The sequence below is a fragment of the Phyllobates terribilis genome, unplaced genomic scaffold (assembly GCF_046119375.1).
Source record: "Phyllobates terribilis strain yellow unplaced genomic scaffold, ASM4611937v1 Scaffold_3__8_contigs__length_932513732, whole genome shotgun sequence".
Taxonomy (NCBI): domain Eukaryota; kingdom Metazoa; phylum Chordata; class Amphibia; order Anura; family Dendrobatidae; genus Phyllobates; species Phyllobates terribilis.
The window spans coordinates 783,444,797-783,464,788 of NW_027362763.1; the positions used below are offsets into that span (position 1 = coordinate 783,444,797).

General features: G+C 46.1%; 1 protein-coding gene across 50 annotated transcripts in view; it reads right to left on the bottom strand.

Annotated features, from left to right (window-relative positions):
- LOC141257608 (protocadherin Fat 4-like) overlaps window positions 1–19,992 on the bottom strand; it is a 468,540-nt gene that overhangs the window by 445,707 nt on the left and 2,841 nt on the right. For 48 of the 50 annotated variants that reach the window (XM_073672347.1, XM_073672333.1, XM_073672319.1 and 45 more), the window contains exons 3-4: window positions 10,700–10,759; window positions 8,901–8,978 (exon numbers count right to left, since the gene is read on the bottom strand). The exons of 1 other annotated variant lie outside the window; for it this stretch is intronic. In XM_073672347.1, coding sequence (XP_073528448.1) covers window positions 8,901–8,978; window positions 10,700–10,759 — 138 coding nt within the window. The remainder of the gene's footprint in view (window positions 1–8,900; window positions 8,979–10,699; window positions 10,760–19,992) is intronic. One more of the 50 variants, XM_073672313.1, reaches the window with a different exon arrangement.

Consider the following 19,992-nt stretch of genomic DNA (forward strand, 5'->3'; position numbering starts at 1 on the left):
AATACATATTCCATAGCAGTTTACAATGTGCCCATTGTAGCGTTGGGCTTGACCCTCCTCCTCCTCCACAACATACATTTTGAAGTGCCCTCATCTAGAAATTTTGGAGGTGCCTCTTGTGTACATTTGAGAGTGCCCTCACTTATTCATATTGTAGGGCCCTCACTATTACTTAACTCATTTAAGGGCAGACACAACTGAGAAAATGGTGCGGCCTACGATCCTCAGGTATCGCTGAACTCTGTGAACCGGAAAAATAAAGCTGCACTAGTCAACTGGATGAGGAGCTCAAGTATATCACTTCTGCAAGTCAATAGACAAAGGATATATGGTGCCCCCCCCTCAAGGATGGGTTGGAGAAGCTTCTCAAAATGGCTTAGAGATTTTTATTCTCAATATTTCCCAGATTATATAGCAAGAGAAGACTTCTTGATACTGTACTACTTGGTCCAGTGCAGAATGTGCATTGTATTTCCAAAAATTACTCCTGGGGCTGGGGGCTGTGCCATAGGTGCAGGAAGATTCCATGACAAGAGCCTCCCTTGACAAACATTATCTACATTATCTACGATGGAGTACTGTAGTAGTTGTGGCCCTCAATTCAAGTTTTCAGAGGGCCATCAAAAGTCAGTGTAAATTTCTATTGAATATGCATCCCCTATCTCAGTCACAATGTGACACAACCTGTGACAAGGGCCTCCAATGACAAATATTAGTTTGGTAGGACTACTGTACATTCCAGATTTGCCCACTGCACAATGTGCATAGGGTTTGTGAAAATTAGCCCTATGGGCTGAGACATGGTTGATGCAGGAAGTCACCATCCCAAGGGCCTCCAATCACAAATAGAAGTTAGGCTGGAGTAGGAATACTGTCCTGGTTTGTCCACTGCACAATGTGCATAGGATTTGTAAAAATTAGCCCTATGGCCTGTGTCTTGGTTGACTCACTATTTTGGCTGTGCCTGTGACAGCTAGCTTGGCTTGTGCCATCAATATCTGAAAATCTGTCAACAAAACCCAAAATGCCAAAAACAGCCTGTTGTTAAGGAACATGGACGTGGTGTTGTCAGTGGTGCGCAAGAAGGCACTCAGTCTGTGTCAGGTCAGAAGAAGCTTGATGCATCCACTATGTTCCTAGAAAAAGTTCCGGGTCTGGAATGTAAACGTGTTTGGAAGCCAGAAGAGTGAGAGCAGATTCTGTCTTGGATAGCAGACAAGGCCTCTAAGTATTTGTCAAGCAGCAACAAATCTTCTACGATCACACAGTCTACTGTGGATACACAGAAGGCTGGCCCTTTCAAGCCTGAAGCTGGTTCTCCTTCCTCCCGCCATTATTAGTCTCAGGAGACATATGACCCCAAGCTTGGCCACTCCGAGGATCTGTTTGGTACGTATCCTTTGGTTGGCTCCGGCCTATCATCATGCAGCATTGAAGAGGAGGTGGCGTGCATTGATGCTCAAGTATTTGTGGACCTACGGCCAGAACAAAGCCACTTGGAGGAACATCATTTGAGACACAGTTGCCATCAGGTCAGCCTACACTGTCAACTGGGAAGGAGGATGAGATAGAAGACGAGGTGGTCGATGATGAGTCCACTAATCCGACCTGGACAGGTGGCACGCATAGCCATGACAGCAACACAGAGGAAGATGGATATTTAGCACCAACACAGGTACCAAGGGGTTGTGGTTTGCCCAGAGTGAGAACTGGGTCAACTGTTCCCAAGAGCACCCCAAGAGTCAGGGTTAGGGGGTGTTCAGCTGCTGTGTGGAATTTTTTTTTCTGAACTGCTGTGTGGAATTTTTTTTTCTGAAAGTCCTTCAGAGAAGAACATTGTTGTCTGTTGCATCTGCCATACCAAGTTGAGCAGAGGCCAGGGCAAAGGCAACCTGAGCACCACCAGCAGGGCCGGCTCCAGGTTTTTGTGGGCCCTGGGCGAAAGAGTCTCAGTGGGCCCCTTTAGCACATACCATGATTGTTGATGCACAGATACCACAGAGAAATATATATATATATATAGTACAATGCAAAGATTTCACTTACTACATTACATGAGCGATATCTATTGTAAATTCTACAATAGCTCAGAAACCGGCGAATCCTCACAGCGTACAGTGCAGACCGGACAGTATAGTCCTCCATACAGTATAATGGACCCCATATAATGCTCCATACAGGATACTAACCCCCATAAAATGCTCCATACAGGATACTGGTCCCCATATAATGCTCCATACAGGATACTAGCCCCCATATAATGCCCCATACAGGATACTGACCCCCAAATAACGCTCCATACAGGATACTGGTCCCCATATAAAGCTCCATACAGAATACTGGCCCCCATAAAATGCTCCATACAGGATACTGGTCCCCATATAAAGCTCCATACAGGATACTGGTCCCCATATAAAGCTCCATACAGAATACTGGCCCCCATAAAATGCTCCATACAGGATACTGGTCCCCATATAAAGCTCCATACAGGATACTGGTCCCCATATAACGCTCCATACAGAATACTGGCCCCCATAAAATGCTCCATACAGGATACTAGTCCCCATATAAAGCTCCATACAGGATACTGGTCTCCATATAACGCTCCATACAGGATACTGGTCCCCATATAACGCTCCATACAGGATACTGGTCCCCATATAACGCTCCATACAGAATACTGGCCCCCATATAACGCTCCATACAGAATACTGGCCCCCATGTAACGCTCCATGCAGGCTGTTCCCCCCTTATAATGCCCCATGCAGGATATCACCCCCCTTATAATGCCCCATGCAGGATGTCACCCCCCCCTTTTAATGCCCTATGCAGGATGTCACCTCTCCCACCCTCCATATAATGCCCCATGCAGGATATCGCCCCCCCCCTCACCTTATAATTAATGCCCCATGCAGGATGTCACCCCCCCTTATAATGCCCCATGTAGGATGTCACCCCCCACCATATAATGCCCCATGCCTCCATACATGAAAAAAATAAAAAAAATCCAATACTCACCTCACTTCTTACCTGCTGCTGGCGCTGCTCCGGACTCCAGCGTTGCCCGCATACTCCCGCTCTGCACTGTGACAGGTCAGGAGAGAGCGCGCGCGGTGTAAAGACATCACAGTCAGAGGACGCGGAAGACGCTGCGGAGGCACGGGGAGGGGTAAGTATTGTGCCGACTGCCGGGGCCCTGAGCAAGTGGGGGGGTGGCGGGCGCTGACACCGGCACCGCACCGCTCACGGGTCCCATAGCGCGGCGGGTGCCCAATGGCAGTGGGCCCCTCCGCCTGCTCAGGGCCCCAACACTTGCTCGGGTGCGCCGGGTGCTGATGCTGGCCCTGACCACCAGTATGCAAAACCACATAGCAGCCAAGCAGCCCAGTAGGTGGGCCGAACACCAGGGAACCAAATCTGCGTCTGCGGGTCAAACCCTTAATAATAATAATACTCTTTATTTATATAGCGCCAACCTATTACGCAGCGCTTTACAATTCAGAGGTTAATATTCAACAGTCATAAGTAACATAGGTAAAGATAATACAATAATTAAAGCAAAAATAATGACGACCCTGCTCGTAAGAGCTTACGATCTACAATGAGGTGGGGGTGACACAAAGGACAGGGGCTTATTTACAATGATGATCCAGCCATCTTGAGGGGATGAGGGATAGATGAAGGCTGCATGAGCTCATCACCAGTCAGTATCTGTAGTGCTTTTGGGTTTGGTGGAGACTTATTCCATGTCGCCTGGCTATGTCCTTCAGAATCTGCTGTTCAAGAAGCAGGCACTCATACCTCCTGCCCACAAGCTGCGGTTGCTCACACACAACAAACATCAACCACATCCACTTCCTTGTGCCAGCAAAGCGTCCAATAGTCCGTGCCTGAGAGCTTGGAAAGAAAGCATAAATACCCAGCCACACACCCACAGGCACAAATACTAAACTCGCCAAATTGCTAGCTGTGGAGATGTTGCCATTTAGGCTTGTGGGAGCACAGTCTTCTGTGATCTCTTGGCTATGGCGGCCCCATGATACAGTGTTCCCAGCCACCACTAATTTGCCCAGTGTGCCGTCCCTGCGTTACACAAGCACGTGTTAAACAATCTGAACCATGCTCTCACCAACGCCGTAACCCAGAAGGTCCACCAAACAACAGACACCTGGACAAATTGTTGTGTACAGGGATGATACATGTCTATCATGGCACACTGGGGGAACCTGGTGGAGGATGGGACAAAGGAGCAAACTGGAACATCACACATCCCCCCCACGCTAAGAATAGTGGGCCCAACTTCTGTCAGGGTTTCCACCTCTTCATATTCCACTTCCTCTCTCGACTTCTCCTGCTCCTCATCCTCTGCTGAATTACCCTCCCCATCACTACCAAGCTGGGACCTGTGCAGCAGCGCATCGGCAAAGTGGCAAGACGCTCTGCTGAAGCTTATCTGTTTAGGTCAGAAAGCACACACTGCAACAGAGCTGTGGCAAGCTTTAAAACAACAGACCAATCAGTGGCTCTCCCCGCTGCACCTCCAACCTGGTTTGGTCATCTGCGATAATGGTCGTAACCTGGTGGAGGCTTTAAAGATCGGCAAGCTGGTACACATGCCATGCATGGCTCGCATGCTGAACCTAGTTGTTTAGAAATTTCTGAAAACTTTCCGTGACTTGCCATACCTACTTGGAAAGGTGCACCGTATTTGCGCCCATTTCCACCATTCCACTACTGCTTTTGCTGCTATTACAGCACTGCAAAAGCACTTGAATTTGCCAAGTCACTGAATCATTTGCAACCTGCCCACGCGGTGGAACTCCACCTATCATATGTTGGCGAGCATTAGTGAACAGCAGAGGGCAGTAGCGGAATACCAGCTTCAGCATGACGGTCAGACTGAGAGTCGCCACCACACATAACAACTGTTGAGTGGGTGTGGATGGCTGACATTTGTGAGGTCCTTGAGAACTTTGAGTACTGCACCAACCTTGTGAGCGGTGATAAGGCTATTATCAGCCTAACCATCCCGCTGCTGTGTCTCTTGAAACAATCACTGCATATGTGGCGCCCCTGAGGGTTCAGTCGCCACAGAGGTACTGCACCTCACCCAGAGGTGTGGTGTCTCCTTCTCTCAGGTAAGGAGGGAGTGCTGCCCGGAACTCCAACACCCACATTCAACACTACACTACTCCAGGCCAGCTGGAAGGGCAAGATGCACTGTGTCTCCTGCTGAGCCCTGTCCCTGGCTGGAATGGGGGGAACCAAAGACAGGGGGAACCAGTAGTGGGTGTGGGTGGAGGACGTAGAGTAGGGGAGCACCATTGTAGGAGGTATTTAAAGGGAAGCCATCTTAGGGTGGCAGGTCAGTCAGTGAGGACAGTCAGTCAGTGAGTAGTGGGGGAGCAGAGTCTCTTCAGGAGCTCTGCTCCACAAGTGGGGCCAAGTAATAGAGGCCCAGGAGGAGAGCAGAGGAGAAAGGCTCTGTTTTATAGAATGGATCGCAGGGGGTACGGTGAGTGCAGGACGGCACCCGTACGCCCCGAATCTGCCAGGTGTCAGAGGGATCAAGCCGCAAGAAGGGACCGGTCCCTTGGCCAGCCTTGTTACTCCAGGTCTCGGCTGGAAAAACCGGAGGCTTCTGCACTTTCATGGTGCAGTTGCCACAGTCTCACCCTAGTCATTGTGTGGGTCAAGTAGGTCCTGGAACTCCAGGTTGCCCAGAAGGGACTTCAGAGCACCCAATGGGGACTGTGTGTGGGAAGCGCAGGGTAGGAGGGAGAAGACCCAGCGCCAGAAGACGGTCTAGTAAGGAACATAAAGAAAGTGAGGTTCCGTCAAGCGCTCCTGATCAATTTGAGAAAGTGCTGAACCCCTTATCTGGTAGACGCAGTACGACGCGGAGGCTGACACCCGTACAGTGTACCTGGGAAGCTTGAACAAGAACTGTGAGTAAAAATCGGATGGCTGCACTGCATTGCCTCTGTCGGTTATTTCCGCTGCGCCATCTCTCCTGCACTACAAGCCCCAACATCACCACCATCTGCACCTACACTGCCCCGGGGGCCTGCTCTGCCTGTGGGGAGCAGGAACATCCCAGCTGACATCCCATCACCCCCGGAGGTCTGCAGCAGCGCCGGTAACCATTACCAGAAACCACAGGTGGTGTCACGAGATAAACTGTATACTACAACCCCTTTTTAAAGAGAGACCCAGAGTACGGGCCCGGGAGCCGACTGCCGTGACCTCCTAAACAAGGTAAAAGGCCCGGGTACCGAGTCCCCTATATTCCCCATGGGTGACTCACATAATCTCTAAGAGGAAGCTTTGAGTACCCAGCATGTTGGCATGGAGCCAGATTTCCCAATGGGTAATACTACCCAGCCTAGCCAATATTCTGAGGCAACATTGGGTGATGAGGAGGAAGGTGAGGAGGGAGAGGGCTTGTTTTTCTGTGCTACCGAGGGGACTCGTAATGCTACAGAGGGGACACTCAACCAGGTCAGGCAATTATAATCAGTAGGGATTTTCATATAAGACTGCATGATCCGGTCATTAGCCAGTATGTTTAAGTGCAATAATCAAGTATCGAGTGCAGTTATCGTGTGCATGGAGGGTGTGGAGACAGATGAATAGTAGGGTGCAGATTCAGAATAATATTTAGAAGGAGGGAACAGGGGAAAGTTAGTTTACTGAGTAGTTGAGGTGGTAGGCTTGTTTAAAGAGAAGGGTTTTTAAAGCATGCTTGAAGACGTGGGGCTAGGCATCAGTTGGATCGTCTGGGGTAGAGAATTCTAGAGAACTGGTGCAGCACGAGAGAAGTCTTGGAGATGGAGGTGCGAGGTTCGGATTATGGGGGATGTTAGTCTTAGGTCATTTGTAGAACAGAGGGCACGTGTAGGGCGATAGACAGAGATGAGAGAGGAGATATAAGGTGGTGCAGAACTGTGGAGAGCTTTGTGGGTGAGAGTGATGAGTTTATATTGGACCCTGTAGCAAATGGGCAACCAGTGTAATGACTGGCACAAGATGGAGTCATCGGTGAAGCCACTGGACAGAAATACGACCCTGGCTGCCGCATTCAGGACGGATTGAAGTGAAGAAAGTTTGGTAAGAAGGAGACTGATCAGAAGAGAGTTGTAGTAGTTCAGACGAGAGTGAATAAGACCGACAGTAAAAGTTTTAGCAGTTTCAAAGGTGAGAATAGTTCGGATTCTGGAGATGTTTTTAAGGTGCAGGTGACAAGAGGGACCTATACTAGTTGGCCACCTTTCTCGATCCACAGTACAAGGAGAAATTTCCTTCTCTCCTTTTGGAGTCAACAAAGAGTTTTACAATTGATTTGTTCAAGAGGGCCGTTGTAGATCAGTTGCTGAAAACATCACCCTCAGACAATGCTGGTGGCAGAGGTACCGGCTCTTTTCAACACCAAGGGATAATGGGGAGAGACAAGAACACCAGCTCCAACAGAGGTGGGGGGAAAATGTGCACAAATTGGGCAATTTTCAGTAGACCAGCACAACAGTAAAGGCTATCTGTGCCTGTAACAAGGAGGGATAAGTTGCAGAACATGGTCAAGGGGTTCTTAAGTGACCATACGTGCGTCCTTTAGACACTTCAGTTCCCTTTAATTATTGGGTGTCTAAGCTGAACACTTGGCCTGAACTCTCCTTTTATGCCTTGAAGGTGCTGGCCAGCCCGGCTGTTAGTGTGGTATCTTAGCGTGTTTTCAGTTCCGTTGGGGCAATCATCACTGATAGGTGCACACGCCTCTCCATGGAAAATGCAGACAGACTTACTCTGATTAAATTCAACAAGGACTGAATATCTCTACAGTTTGTAATCCCTCCTGATGAGAGCAAGCCAACCTAACCTACTGCTGTTAATGTCACCCCCTTACCATAAGAACCCGTTTCCTTCCTGCATCAAACATGACTCAGCCCATAGGGCTAATTTTTAGAAACCCTATGCACATTGTTCAGTGGACAAACCAGGACAGTATTCCTGCTCCAGCCTAACTACTATTTGTGATTGGTGGCCCTTGGGATGGTGGCTTCCAAAATAGTGGTCTAATATGGACAGAAGGCAGGCTGACGCCCCAAAGTAGTGGTTACAATGGCCTGGTGCTTGTTTGTAGCAGGCAGTAGGAAATGTTTGGACTACTGCTTTGTGCAGAGCAATCAAAGATTTTTTACGTAGACTAATACGGACAGAAGGCAGGCTGACACCCCAAAATAGTGGTTAAAATGGCCTGGTGCTTGTTTGTAGCAGGCAGTAGGAAATGTTTGGACTACTGCTTTGTGCAGGACAATCAAAGATTTTTTAAGTACACTAATATGGACAGAAGGCAGGCTCTGACCTCTGTCGTATTTCAAGCATTTCAAGGTCCAGGAGGGGCCTAGCCAGTCTCCAGACCTGAACCCAATAGAAACTCTTTGGAGGGAGCCCCAAAACCTGAAAGATCTGGAGAAGATCTGTATGGAGGAGTGGGCCAAAATCCCTGCTGCAGTGTGTGCATACTTGGTCAAGAACTACAGGAAACGTTTGACCTCTGTAATTACAAACAAGAGTTTCTGTAACAAATATTAAGTTATTTTTTTCTATTGTATCTAATACTTATTTCATATAATAAAATGCAAATTAATTATGTAAAAATCCTACAATGTGATATTCTGGATTTTTTTTATGATTCTGTCTCTCACAAGTGAAGTGTACCTACAATAAAAATTACAAACCTCTCCATTCTTTGTAGGTGGGAAAACTTGCGGTGTATCAAATACTTATTTTCCCCACTGTATGTGGTTGTCATTATAAAAATAGACAAACCTTCTAATTCTTTGAAGTTCATACTGATTACAGAAAAAAAACTATAATCGATATGGTGCAAATGAAAGACTTACCGATAGACTGTACCTAATGGGAGTTGCATCTTTATCTTTGGCTTCTACTGTTAGTACTGTAGTATTTACTTCACATGTCTGAGAAGGAAACAATTAATAACTAACATTACTTACCCCTTCCTTAAAAGGGTATTTTCAAGCTTGGAAGTTATCTCATATCCATGTATTAGTGGATAACTTACTTATCGCTGGAGGTCCGACCCCTGGAACTCACACCAATCCCAAGAACTAGGACTCCGAAGAGTTCTGTGTGAATGGAGTGGTGTTCGATCATGCATACTGCCGCTCCATTCATTCTTAATGAGACCACTGGAGACAGACAAGTGCTGCACGTGACTGGTCTTCAGTACTCCCATATGAATGAATTGACCGCTCCATTCATAGCTCCAGTCTTCACAGCAGTGCGCAACCACCGCTACATTCACAGGTCCGGTCACTGCAGCAGTACGCATGACCAATCATAGAGTCGTTCACACAGGCATCTTCAAAACCTCGGCTCTTGGGATCGGTGGATGTCCCAGCAGTCGGATCCCCATTGACCGGGAAGTTATCTACAATCACATATATAGGGGATAACTTTGAAACTTGGAGTACCACTTTAAACGAATACTCCAACTTCAAAAAATAATATCATGCAATGAAAAATTATGCAATTTTTCAATATGTGTATCATAACTCTGTATACTAATGAGTTTTGTTCCTGAGTGCCCATCACATACCCAGGACAATGAAAGGGTTCACATTGGAGTCTGCATTGCACGTTCCAGACTTTATGAAGAAACAAATAGGGTGGCATGCTGACAGATAGTAATGGAAACCTGACGGACCCATTATATGTCAATAGGTTCTGTCTTGCACTGCGAGCATCCATCATCATATAGTTCTGTCCCGGCATGAATTCTGTTTTTCTGTTCTTAATATGGGAAGAGGAAGCCGAGAGCTTCAAGACCACAAGAAACTGATACATAAACTATATTAGAAAATTGTATAACTTTTCAATACACTGTACAAAGAATAACATTTTTTGTTGAAACCTGAATACCCATTGAACTGGAAAATAATTAATAGGAAACTAGATTTTTTAAATGGTATAAAGTGGAATAAATATATTAGAATCGAGATGACCAGACACAATTCAGGAATGGCCTAAATAGTTTGTCTAAAATAATAATAATAATAATAATTAAAAAAAAAGTTTTCATATGCCCTGTTAATGAACATAAATTTCCCAAAGCTTGGGTATTTTTTCATTAAGCCAAAGTCGACGCAATGATGTCACAAACCAGTGGCCGGTGGTGGGAATTATACTGCTGGTCACAAATTTCCTAGGCAGTAGCTGTTGGAGTATTCTGAAGCCAAACAACCAACAGGTGATTATTAGGCAGACTTCAATTTATAAGGGCTCAATTTTGTAGGATGCTTTAACACTGCGTTTTCTCCTACTTTACGCGGCCACCGTTGGGGCTTACATCCGAACCCCCCTTCCCCTGGGATAAATTTTTTAATAAGGTATAACTTCTGTGAGTTTTGTAGATGCAGTCTACTACATCTAGCTGCTGCCTCCAGTAGGCATATTTGGCCAAGAATGATGCATGACAGCGCACCCAGTGACTCCGTCTGCATCATTATAGTCAATGGCCCCGTCGGCACATACGCCCAAATCCAGTTTTTAGGGAGTGTGGACATAAGCCCTGACATGGCCACTGAACATAGGAGAAAATGCAGTATGGAAGCACCATAAGACACCCATCTTAACTATCACAAAATACTGTATTTCATAAAAGAAATCTGTAGCATACCTCTAGAATGGAGGTTCTGTAGCTGTCCTGAACAAACACTAGTTCATTATCACTTTTGTCCTTGATGACAAGAAAATAATATATGGTTACATTTTGCACACATTTTCAATACTAAAGAGGATCTATCATCATATCATCAAAACTAGCCAGGTTTGGCTTGTTATTTTATTCCCACCGGTCATGTCAGTGACTAGGGACTGTGGGCACATACCCGATCCCTCCAACTAGGGGGTGCCCTAGGCTATCCCTGTCCCCAGGATTAGTCCTGAAGGTGGAGACACCAGGGTCACGTACCTTGCTATGCACTTATCTAAACCGTTACCTGTTCCCTCCCTCACCCAGGGTTGTGGGAGGCTGAAGTGTATAGGATTACACTAACCAGACTGAGAGGGGTAGACAGACAGGGATAAATGAAAACTACAATCATACAAATATACTCACAAAACAACAGAGTGGAACACAGGGGAGCTATAGGAAGGTGAAACCAAATAGAAGAGGATAAAGATGAACACACATAAAAAAAACTTCAAGCAGAAATATCCAGAACAGCTCTCCAACCACCAACTCCAAACACTGAACTTCACCTCCAACTCCTAACCAGGCAGTAAGAACTATCACTGACAATTCCCAAGTACCAGTGGCGATGGGAGTGGCCAACACTGAACAGCTGAGGCAATCTAGGATGGAGAGCTCCAGGAGATTAACTGAGCTGATTTACTCTTGCAATGACAGAGCAAGGAAAACCTGCACTGTTTAATAGGATGGTGAAGCAGTTCTAATCATTGCAGGAGTTTGTGTAACCAGACGCTGCGATCTTCTGGCCCCTCTCTGTCACATTATCTCCATGATGGCTCCCCTGAGTACTCCGATGGTTTTCTTTTTTAAATCGGCCATATGGTTTCAGGGATTTGGGTCTTTTTATTTAGTGCTACTTTTTATGGTTTTGCTAAGGGCTTACAGGGTAATTATGCAGCGCAGCCTAAAGACACGCCCCAGATAATCCTGTAAGCCACACTGCCTTTTATAGACCATTAAAATTAGCATTAAACAAAAAAGCCCATATCTCTGGAACTGCATGGTGGATTTTAACAAAACAAAATCTGGATTACTCAGGGGAGCAGAAGGAATAAAGCAAGAGCAAAAACTGGCTACTTTTACATGGCGACATCACCCATGTACAGGATAAGTAATAAATGTCTGATTATTGGTGTCACTACCCCTGAGACCACTAGGATGTCCCTCCTCACTGCATGACTACAGTAAGGAGGAGTTTAAATAGAGTGGAGGTTGAGCTTGCATAGTGCCACTGCACTCATTGTCAATGGGGCTGATGACAACAGCTAAGTAGTGCTATCTCAGTCTTGTAGACACAGAATGAAGGGAGAATCTCAAGAGCCATTCTCCATTCAAGATGGTGCTTTGCAGAGCTGGGTACTTGAGTTCAATAGCCCTCTTCTCTGAATCACTGGGATCTCAGCAGTCAAACCTTCAGAAACCAGTAATTTATTCCCTATCTTATGGAATAACTGGATTTTCAAAGTAAGTATATCAGCCTCATTATTTAAAGGGAACCTGTCACATGAATCATGCAACCTGAACCACAGGCAACATGAATCAGAGACATGGCACTTTCGTTATGCTTGTTTTATTTTGAAATGCTGCAGCAGAGTTGAAAATAGGAGCTGGAAACGAGGTGACTAGTAACATAAGTATGTCCCTGCCAGGTTCTCACTACCCACTCAAGACGCATCCCCCTGGAAGAAGCACATTGCGAAGCGCACATTGGGACCAGTGATTCATACAACCAGGTCGTACGTGATACTCCTATTTTCTACTACAAGCACTTTATTTGCATCTACCTCATAACCTTTTTATCCACTTATGGGTATTGCATTTCTGTACACTTTGCACTATACTAGGCGCTTTATTTGATATACTCCCTTGTATACTGAGATGAATACCTCAGTTACATCTACTATATAACCTTTATACTTACCTATGAGATTTGCATGCATTTTTTGTTCTTATTGTTTCCTCTTTTTTTCTACCATGTTTGGATGTTTGGCTTTTCTATGATGTGGAGTAAACAATTAATGCAATGGTTTCTCTGATGTGAACAGTTGTGTATGGACTATTATGCCATTGACGCCTCATGAATTGTACTGTTTTCGGCACATGTTCACAATATACATACCTAAGCTCCCAGTTGCTATCCCGTACTTGTTTTAGATAAGAGTTTATGTTTACATTATGGAGCTTGGGCTCCCTCTAGTGCCGTAGTTTGTTATGACTGGTTTATAATTTTTTTCTGCAAGCGTTTTCCCTTATTTTTAATGTTTTTTTAAAATAATATTTTGATACTAAAGATTTATATGTGATTTTCAACATGATGGCTTTCTGACTTCCAGGATTTTGTAGGTTGATGCTTGTAATGATGCAGGCTGTCTCTGTGCCTACAGTTCGGGCAACAAGAATAATGTGACAGGTTCCTTTCATGATTCTGTTGTCAGATTACCCGGGGCCGGGTGCTCCATCCCTTTCCCCAACGCTATCCCTGCTTCCCAGATTACTTCTGATGGTGATGATGCTGGGGCCACGTACCTTGCTGAACTCCTGAATCAGCACTATATTTGTCCCACTCTCCCACCCTGGGAAGTGGGGAGGAATAGTGTTTGTATATACACAAACCAGACAAACAAGGAATAAGTGAAAATACCAATCTTACAAAAATGCACTCACAGACATCAGAGAGGACCACCGGGGAGAAAAGGAAGGGAAACTAAATAGGAGAGGATGAGAATGTGTACAATACCGAAACACCTAGCAACAGTCAAAAGATAAACACTCCAAATGCCTCTATCCACAACCGACTCCTCCACTCCTCACCAGGCAGTACAAAACTTAACACTGGCAGTCCAGATTGCCAGAGGCAAGTATATATAGGAGAGGTGAGTGGCCAATACTGAACAACTAAGATCATAAAAGCAGGAAAGCCTCAGAGACTCCAATCTGAACAGATTAACCACTGCACTGCTAACAGAAACCTGCACCGTTTAATATGAAGAAGTGCTTCTGATCAGCGCAGGAGTATGTGAAATCAGACGCTGCGGTCTTCTGGCCCCTCTCTGTCACGGTAAACCTGTGACAGTACCCCTTCTTCTAAGAGGGACCTCCGGAACCTCAGGGCCGGGTTTATCAGGGTGTGCCGTATGAAAGGACCAGATCAACCTGACCTCATGGACATCAGATGCTGGTAGCCACATCCTCTCTTCAGGAGCATAACCCTACTGTGTACCAGATACTGAAGAGACTGACAAATCAAGCGAGAATCCACGATCTTAGCTATCTGAACCTCTAAATTCCCATCAACAATGACCGGAGATAAAGGTGGTGGTGATGGTGGTATTTTTTGAGCAAAGACTAATGAAACACATTATGAATCCTAAAAGTAGGTGGCAAAACAAGGGGGAATGCTACAGGATTGACGACTGCCACAATCTTATAAGGACTGATGAACCTGGGACCCAGTTTCCAAGAAGTGATCTTTGACTTAATGTTCATCCACACCAAATCACCAACACACAGGTCCAGATCCACCAAGCGTCTCCGATCAGCCACGCTCTTATATTTGGTCCCCATTTTCTTCAAATTATTAAGAACCCCTTGCTACACAGACGCAATAGATTATGAAAACTGTTCCTCATCAGGTATTGCTGAGGAATAGTGATGAGTGAGCATACTCGCAAGTACTCGGTACTCGCCCGAGCATCTCAGTACTCGAGATGCTTGGAGCTCGCCAAGTACTTGCGAGATGCTCGGGCCGATGCTCAGGTCCCATCCCTGCATGTTTGGCACCCTTTAGAGCACAAATCAACATGCAGGCATTGCCTGCCACTCACTGTAATGCCGCAGCCATGTTGGTTGTAGCATTACAGTGATTGGCTGGCCGCACAGTGTCATCAGGTCTATATCAGACCTAGTGCCTCTGTGCTCGCAGTCTACTCCGCAATCAGGCAGTGTAGGGAAAGGTGCTGCTGAGCTAGGGAGAGATTTGGTTGTGTATTGGGTAGTGTAGGGAGAAAAACAACTACATTACACATCTCCATCTCAACAAACAGTCCTTCTGAGGACTAATCCATTGGCAGAGATATCAGGCAGGCAGTGTATATAGGCAGGCAGGCAGGGTATATAGCAGACTGCAGTGCATATAGCACAAGAGGCTCCATTCCAGTTCTGCCTTCTGCCGCTGTTAGATATTTCTAGACAAAGGTGCAGGTCTCAGGGGCCAGGAATAATTTTTTTTGGATCTTCATCCTCATTATTTACTTAAAAAGCAATCCAGAGAACACCGTTTTTCTGTGCAATTTGCTTGTTGGCACTGCAGAAAACAGCTAGGTCCTTTCCATATTACAGAGCTAAAAATCCAGCTATTTAAAACTGTGGTTTCTCCATCACACGGATTACATATAACTTCGCTCCAAATTCAGACATTTGTAGTGAGTGTGGAAGATATTCTCCTCCATGTAAAATGGGCAAGGCGCGTGGCAAGGGACAGGGAACTGGACGTGATGGTGCATGCAGAGGCCGAGGCCGTGTGCAAGCTGAGATTGTGCCACAACAAACACCCACATCTTCTCGCCCGACCTTCCTGTCCCAATTCCTAGGGGACCGCAGCACACCACTATTGAACCCAAAACAGTATCAAAAGGTTGTTGGTTGGATAGCGGATAATGCTTCCAGTCACTTAGCCACCACCACCACCACCCTGTCTTCCACACGGTCAAGTCTCAGTAGCGGTGAGTTTGGACCGCATATTCCTCACCCTGAGTCTCCTTCCTACCACCATGCCGAGTGCCGGGAGACAACTGATCCAACACTTGGACACTCTGAAGAGCTGTTTACTTTTCCATTTATAGAATCGGGCCTCTCGGCCGGTCCACTTGAAGCGGGGCAAGAGGAGATCGCGTGTAGTGATGCCCAAATATTTGAGAAGCCACGGTCACATGAAGGCGACGGTGGGAAAGTGTCACAAGAGGTGGACGATGATGAGACACAATTGCCAGAAAGTGAGGAGGAGGACCAGGGTGCGGAAGTGGAAGACGAGGTGGTGGATGATATAGTAACTGACCCAACCTGGCAGGAGGACATGCAGAGCGAGGACAGCAGCACACAGGGGGAGGGAGGCAGAGCACCCTAACAGGCAGGAAGAAGCAGTGTGGTGGCCGCAGACAGAAGGCAGGCAACCGTTACCTGTAACACCAACACGATGGAAGTTGCCAGTACAACTGTTAGGTCTTCCCGAGTCTGGTTGTTTTTTAAAGACTCTGCCGATAACCCCAAAAAGGCCATTTGCACCACCTGCCAGACCAGCATCAGCATGGGTGGCAAAACTAGCAGCCTGACCACCACCAGCATGATCAGGCACATGGCAGAAAAGCACCTGACTTTGTTGGCCGAACCCCAGGGTCCAGGAACAGTGTCTGCGGGTGGCACCATTGCTTCTTCCGCTGTTGTGCATGCAAGCCAATCCCCTGTCCATGGTGCATGCGAAGACACCTCCTGCTCTGCCCCTGTCATTGCACACTTTCAAGTAGCAGCATCAGGAAGCACGTCCATGTCCTTGTCCCAGCGCAGCGTTCAGTTCTCCATACCCTAGTCCTTGGAACGCAAGCGCAAATACGCAGCCAAGTCCTACAGGCCACACTACTAAATTCCCACATTTCACGACTGCTTGATCTCGAAATGTTGCCTTTTAGGCTCGTGGAGACGGAAGCATTCCATAACCTGATGGCGGCGGCCATCCCTCGGTACTCGGTCCCCAGCCGCCACTATTTCTCCCAGTGTGCCGTCCCTGCATTACACAAGCACATGTCCCAAAACATTAGCCGTGCCATCAACAACACAGTTACCGGGAAAGTCCACCAACACGCGTTGGAACTCTACACTGCAGATGTTGGGAAGGATTTGTGAGCAGAAGAGGGCAGTTGTTGACTTCCAGCATCAACAAGGCCATTGGTATTCAGTTCAGAATCCACACACAAGACCTCAGGAGTGGACATGGATGTCAGACATATGTACCATCCTCCAAAACTTTGAGGACTCCACCAAGACGGTGAGCGGCGATGACGCCATAATTAGCGTCACCATGCCGCTTCTCTGTCTTCTGAAATGCTCTCTGCTCACAATCAAAAAGGATGCATTGCAGGTGGAGCATGATGACATGGAGCCAGGAACCATACAGGGTGATTACACACAGCCCAGCCTCATCTCATCCCAACGTGGACTGGTTGACAACAGGCTTTGTGACTTTCAGAGACCGTCCTTCATAAATGAAACACGATGTGTCTGATGATATCTCACACACCACATGGCCAGATAAGGTTGTAAAATGTTAAAATGACATTTCCTGGTGAATGCATTTGTCTTGGTTGAAAGCAATTCAAAAGTGCAAAACAGCATCAAAAACGCTACGTACATAGCCCAAGTTGTGGAGGAGCATTTTTGTTTTTGGTTATTTATTTTGCTTCATATACAAGTCATTACCCTGGAAAGGATGTTTCTTAACATATTTCCCAGGAAAATCCATCCGTAAAAGTGGCATAATATCTCTGACAACGTTGTTGACAGAAGTGACCTGGGAGTCAGAAATGCTTCCAGGGGTCTTCCCCATGCTGTCTCCATGTCATTTGAGCACTGTTCCCATCGATTTTGGCAATTTTTAGGCCCTCTGCAGACCGCCGGAGGGAGCCGTCTGAAAAATGCTCGAGTTTCCTGTAGACTTACGTTGGGCTCGTTGCTCGGGTCGAGCACCCAAGTATTCCAATGTGCTCGACCCCAGCATCGACCACCAGAGCATTTTAGTGCTCGCCCATCACTACTGAGGAGCAATTCCTATTAAAAGAGCAACTGTTATTCACCGAGAATTCAGCTTGAGGTAAGGAAGTAACCCAATCCTCCTGATTCTCAGACACAAAATACCTAACTTATGTCTCATGATTCTGGTTAACGTGTTTAGTTTGTCCATTATTGCCGATATTGTCTGTAAAGCGCTGTGGAATTAATGGTGATATATAAGTGAGTAAAATAATAATAATAATAATTAGACTGTGGATGAAAAGCTGAGTAGAATGACAGATGGATCCCCAATCGAGCGCAAAACACTTTCCAAAATTTGGAAATAAAGATTGGTTTCCCATATAATCTCACAATTTATTTGATGAAAATCTGTGCCAAGGTCTTGGCGTTGGGTAAGGCGGAGAGCGCAATAAATTAGACATTTTGTTGAACCTGTCGGCTACCACCAAAATAACTTTATTACCGACAGATAAGGGTAAATCACTAATGAAATCTACTGATAAATGAGGGAAAATGTCTACTGGGAATCGTCAATGGTTGGAAAGACCGAGACGGATAAATATGAGGGGTCTTATAGGGTGCACACACACTACAGGCAGCTACATACTCCCAAACATCCTGATGTACCCAGACCACCAAAAATGCCGGCTAAGGAGATCTGTGGTGGCTTTGCTACCAGGGTGTCTGGCCAAGACCAAGTCGTGAAGTTCACTTATAACTTTATGACGGAGATTCACAGGTACGAACCGTTTACCTAAAGGACAGACAGCTGAGGCGTCCCGTGAGCCTCTACAACCTTTTTCTCAAGGTCTGCACATATAGCAGCAATAACTACTCCTTTTTGTAGTATAGGAACCGGTTCACAATCATCTCCACCTCCTGGAAGACAACGGTACAAGGAATCCTCCTTTAGATTCTAATTCCCCAGCTATATGTCACAAAAAAAGTTGAATCTGGAGAAGAATAAAGAGCCACCTTGCCTGTCTAGGCATCAGACTCTTAGCAGATTTTAAATATAACAGATTTTTATGATCAGTGATTACCATGACCGGATGAACTGTTCCTTCCAGAAAATGATGCCACTCTTCAAAAGCCCACTTAATTGTCAAGAGTTCCTTGTTACCAATGTCATAGTTTTTCACAGCACATGTTAGTTTCTTAGAAAAATATGCACACGGATGCCATTTACTAGGAGATGCACCCTGCGATAATGTAGCTCCGACCCCCACTTCAGACACATCAACTTCTACAATAAATGACTGAGTGACGTCAGGTTGTATAAGGATTGGCGCAGTTACAAAGCATCTTTTAAAGGTATTAAAATCTTCCCAGGCCGGACTAGACCATTTGGAAAAGTCTGTCCCTTTCCTGGTCATATCCGTCAGAGGTTTGGCCACTACCGAAAAGTTTTTGATGAACTTTCGGTAGTACTTGGCGAAACCCAAGAACCTTTGTAAGGCTTTTAGGTCCTCAAGACGATCCCAATCCAGTACCGCCCGGACTTTCGCCGGATCCGTGCGAAAACCGGTGGACAATAAAAAATAACCCAGAAAAGAGATCTCCTGAACCGAGAATATGCATTTCTCTGGTTTGACAAATAATTTATTGTCTCTGAGTATTTGAAGGACCTGCCTGACATGTACATGATGTGACTCAAGGTCAGGCAAAAAAATCAATATGCCATCATTTAGGTGACTAAAATGCCCTGGCTTGAGGGTCACCCTGAAATTGTGAAATTACGATCCCCACCCGTTGCTCCTCAGTTCCAGAGGAGTGAGGACGTGAAAAAGTAAAGTTTACAGGCCTCCCTGGAAGCAACAAACTTTTCACGCCCCCTAGAGAACCTGTCATGCAAAGCGACCTTGGGTTCCACCAGGAGTTGCTTAGGAGTCGCAGTCCCCAAAGCAGACGTGCTTGGGTGCTGGAAAACAATAGTGCGAACGCCTGCCACCTCTAGATTGAGCTGCTGCAATTGCCCAGCCAGAGCAGTAATAGGATTCATGATAGATCAAAAAATTAGTATAGGCCAATGTTACTGTCACGATTCTGTTGTCAGATTACCCAGGGCCAAAGGATCCTTCCCTGTGCCCTAGCTATCACTGCTCCCCAGATTACTTCTGATGGTGAAGATACTGAGGTCACATACCTAGCGGAACTCCTGAATCAGCCCTATATCTTTCCCCTCACCCACCCAGGGAAGTGGGGAGGAATAGTGTATGTATATACACAAAGCAGACAAATGGGTCCTTCTCATAAATGAAAATACCGATCTCACAAAAACGCACTCACAGGCAACAGAGAGGAACACCAGGGAGAAAAGGAAAGGAAACTAAATAGGAGAGGATGAGGATTTGTACACAGCCGAAACACCTAGCAACAGTCAAAAGATAAACACTCCAAATGCCTCTATCAGCAACTGACACCTCAACTCCTCACCA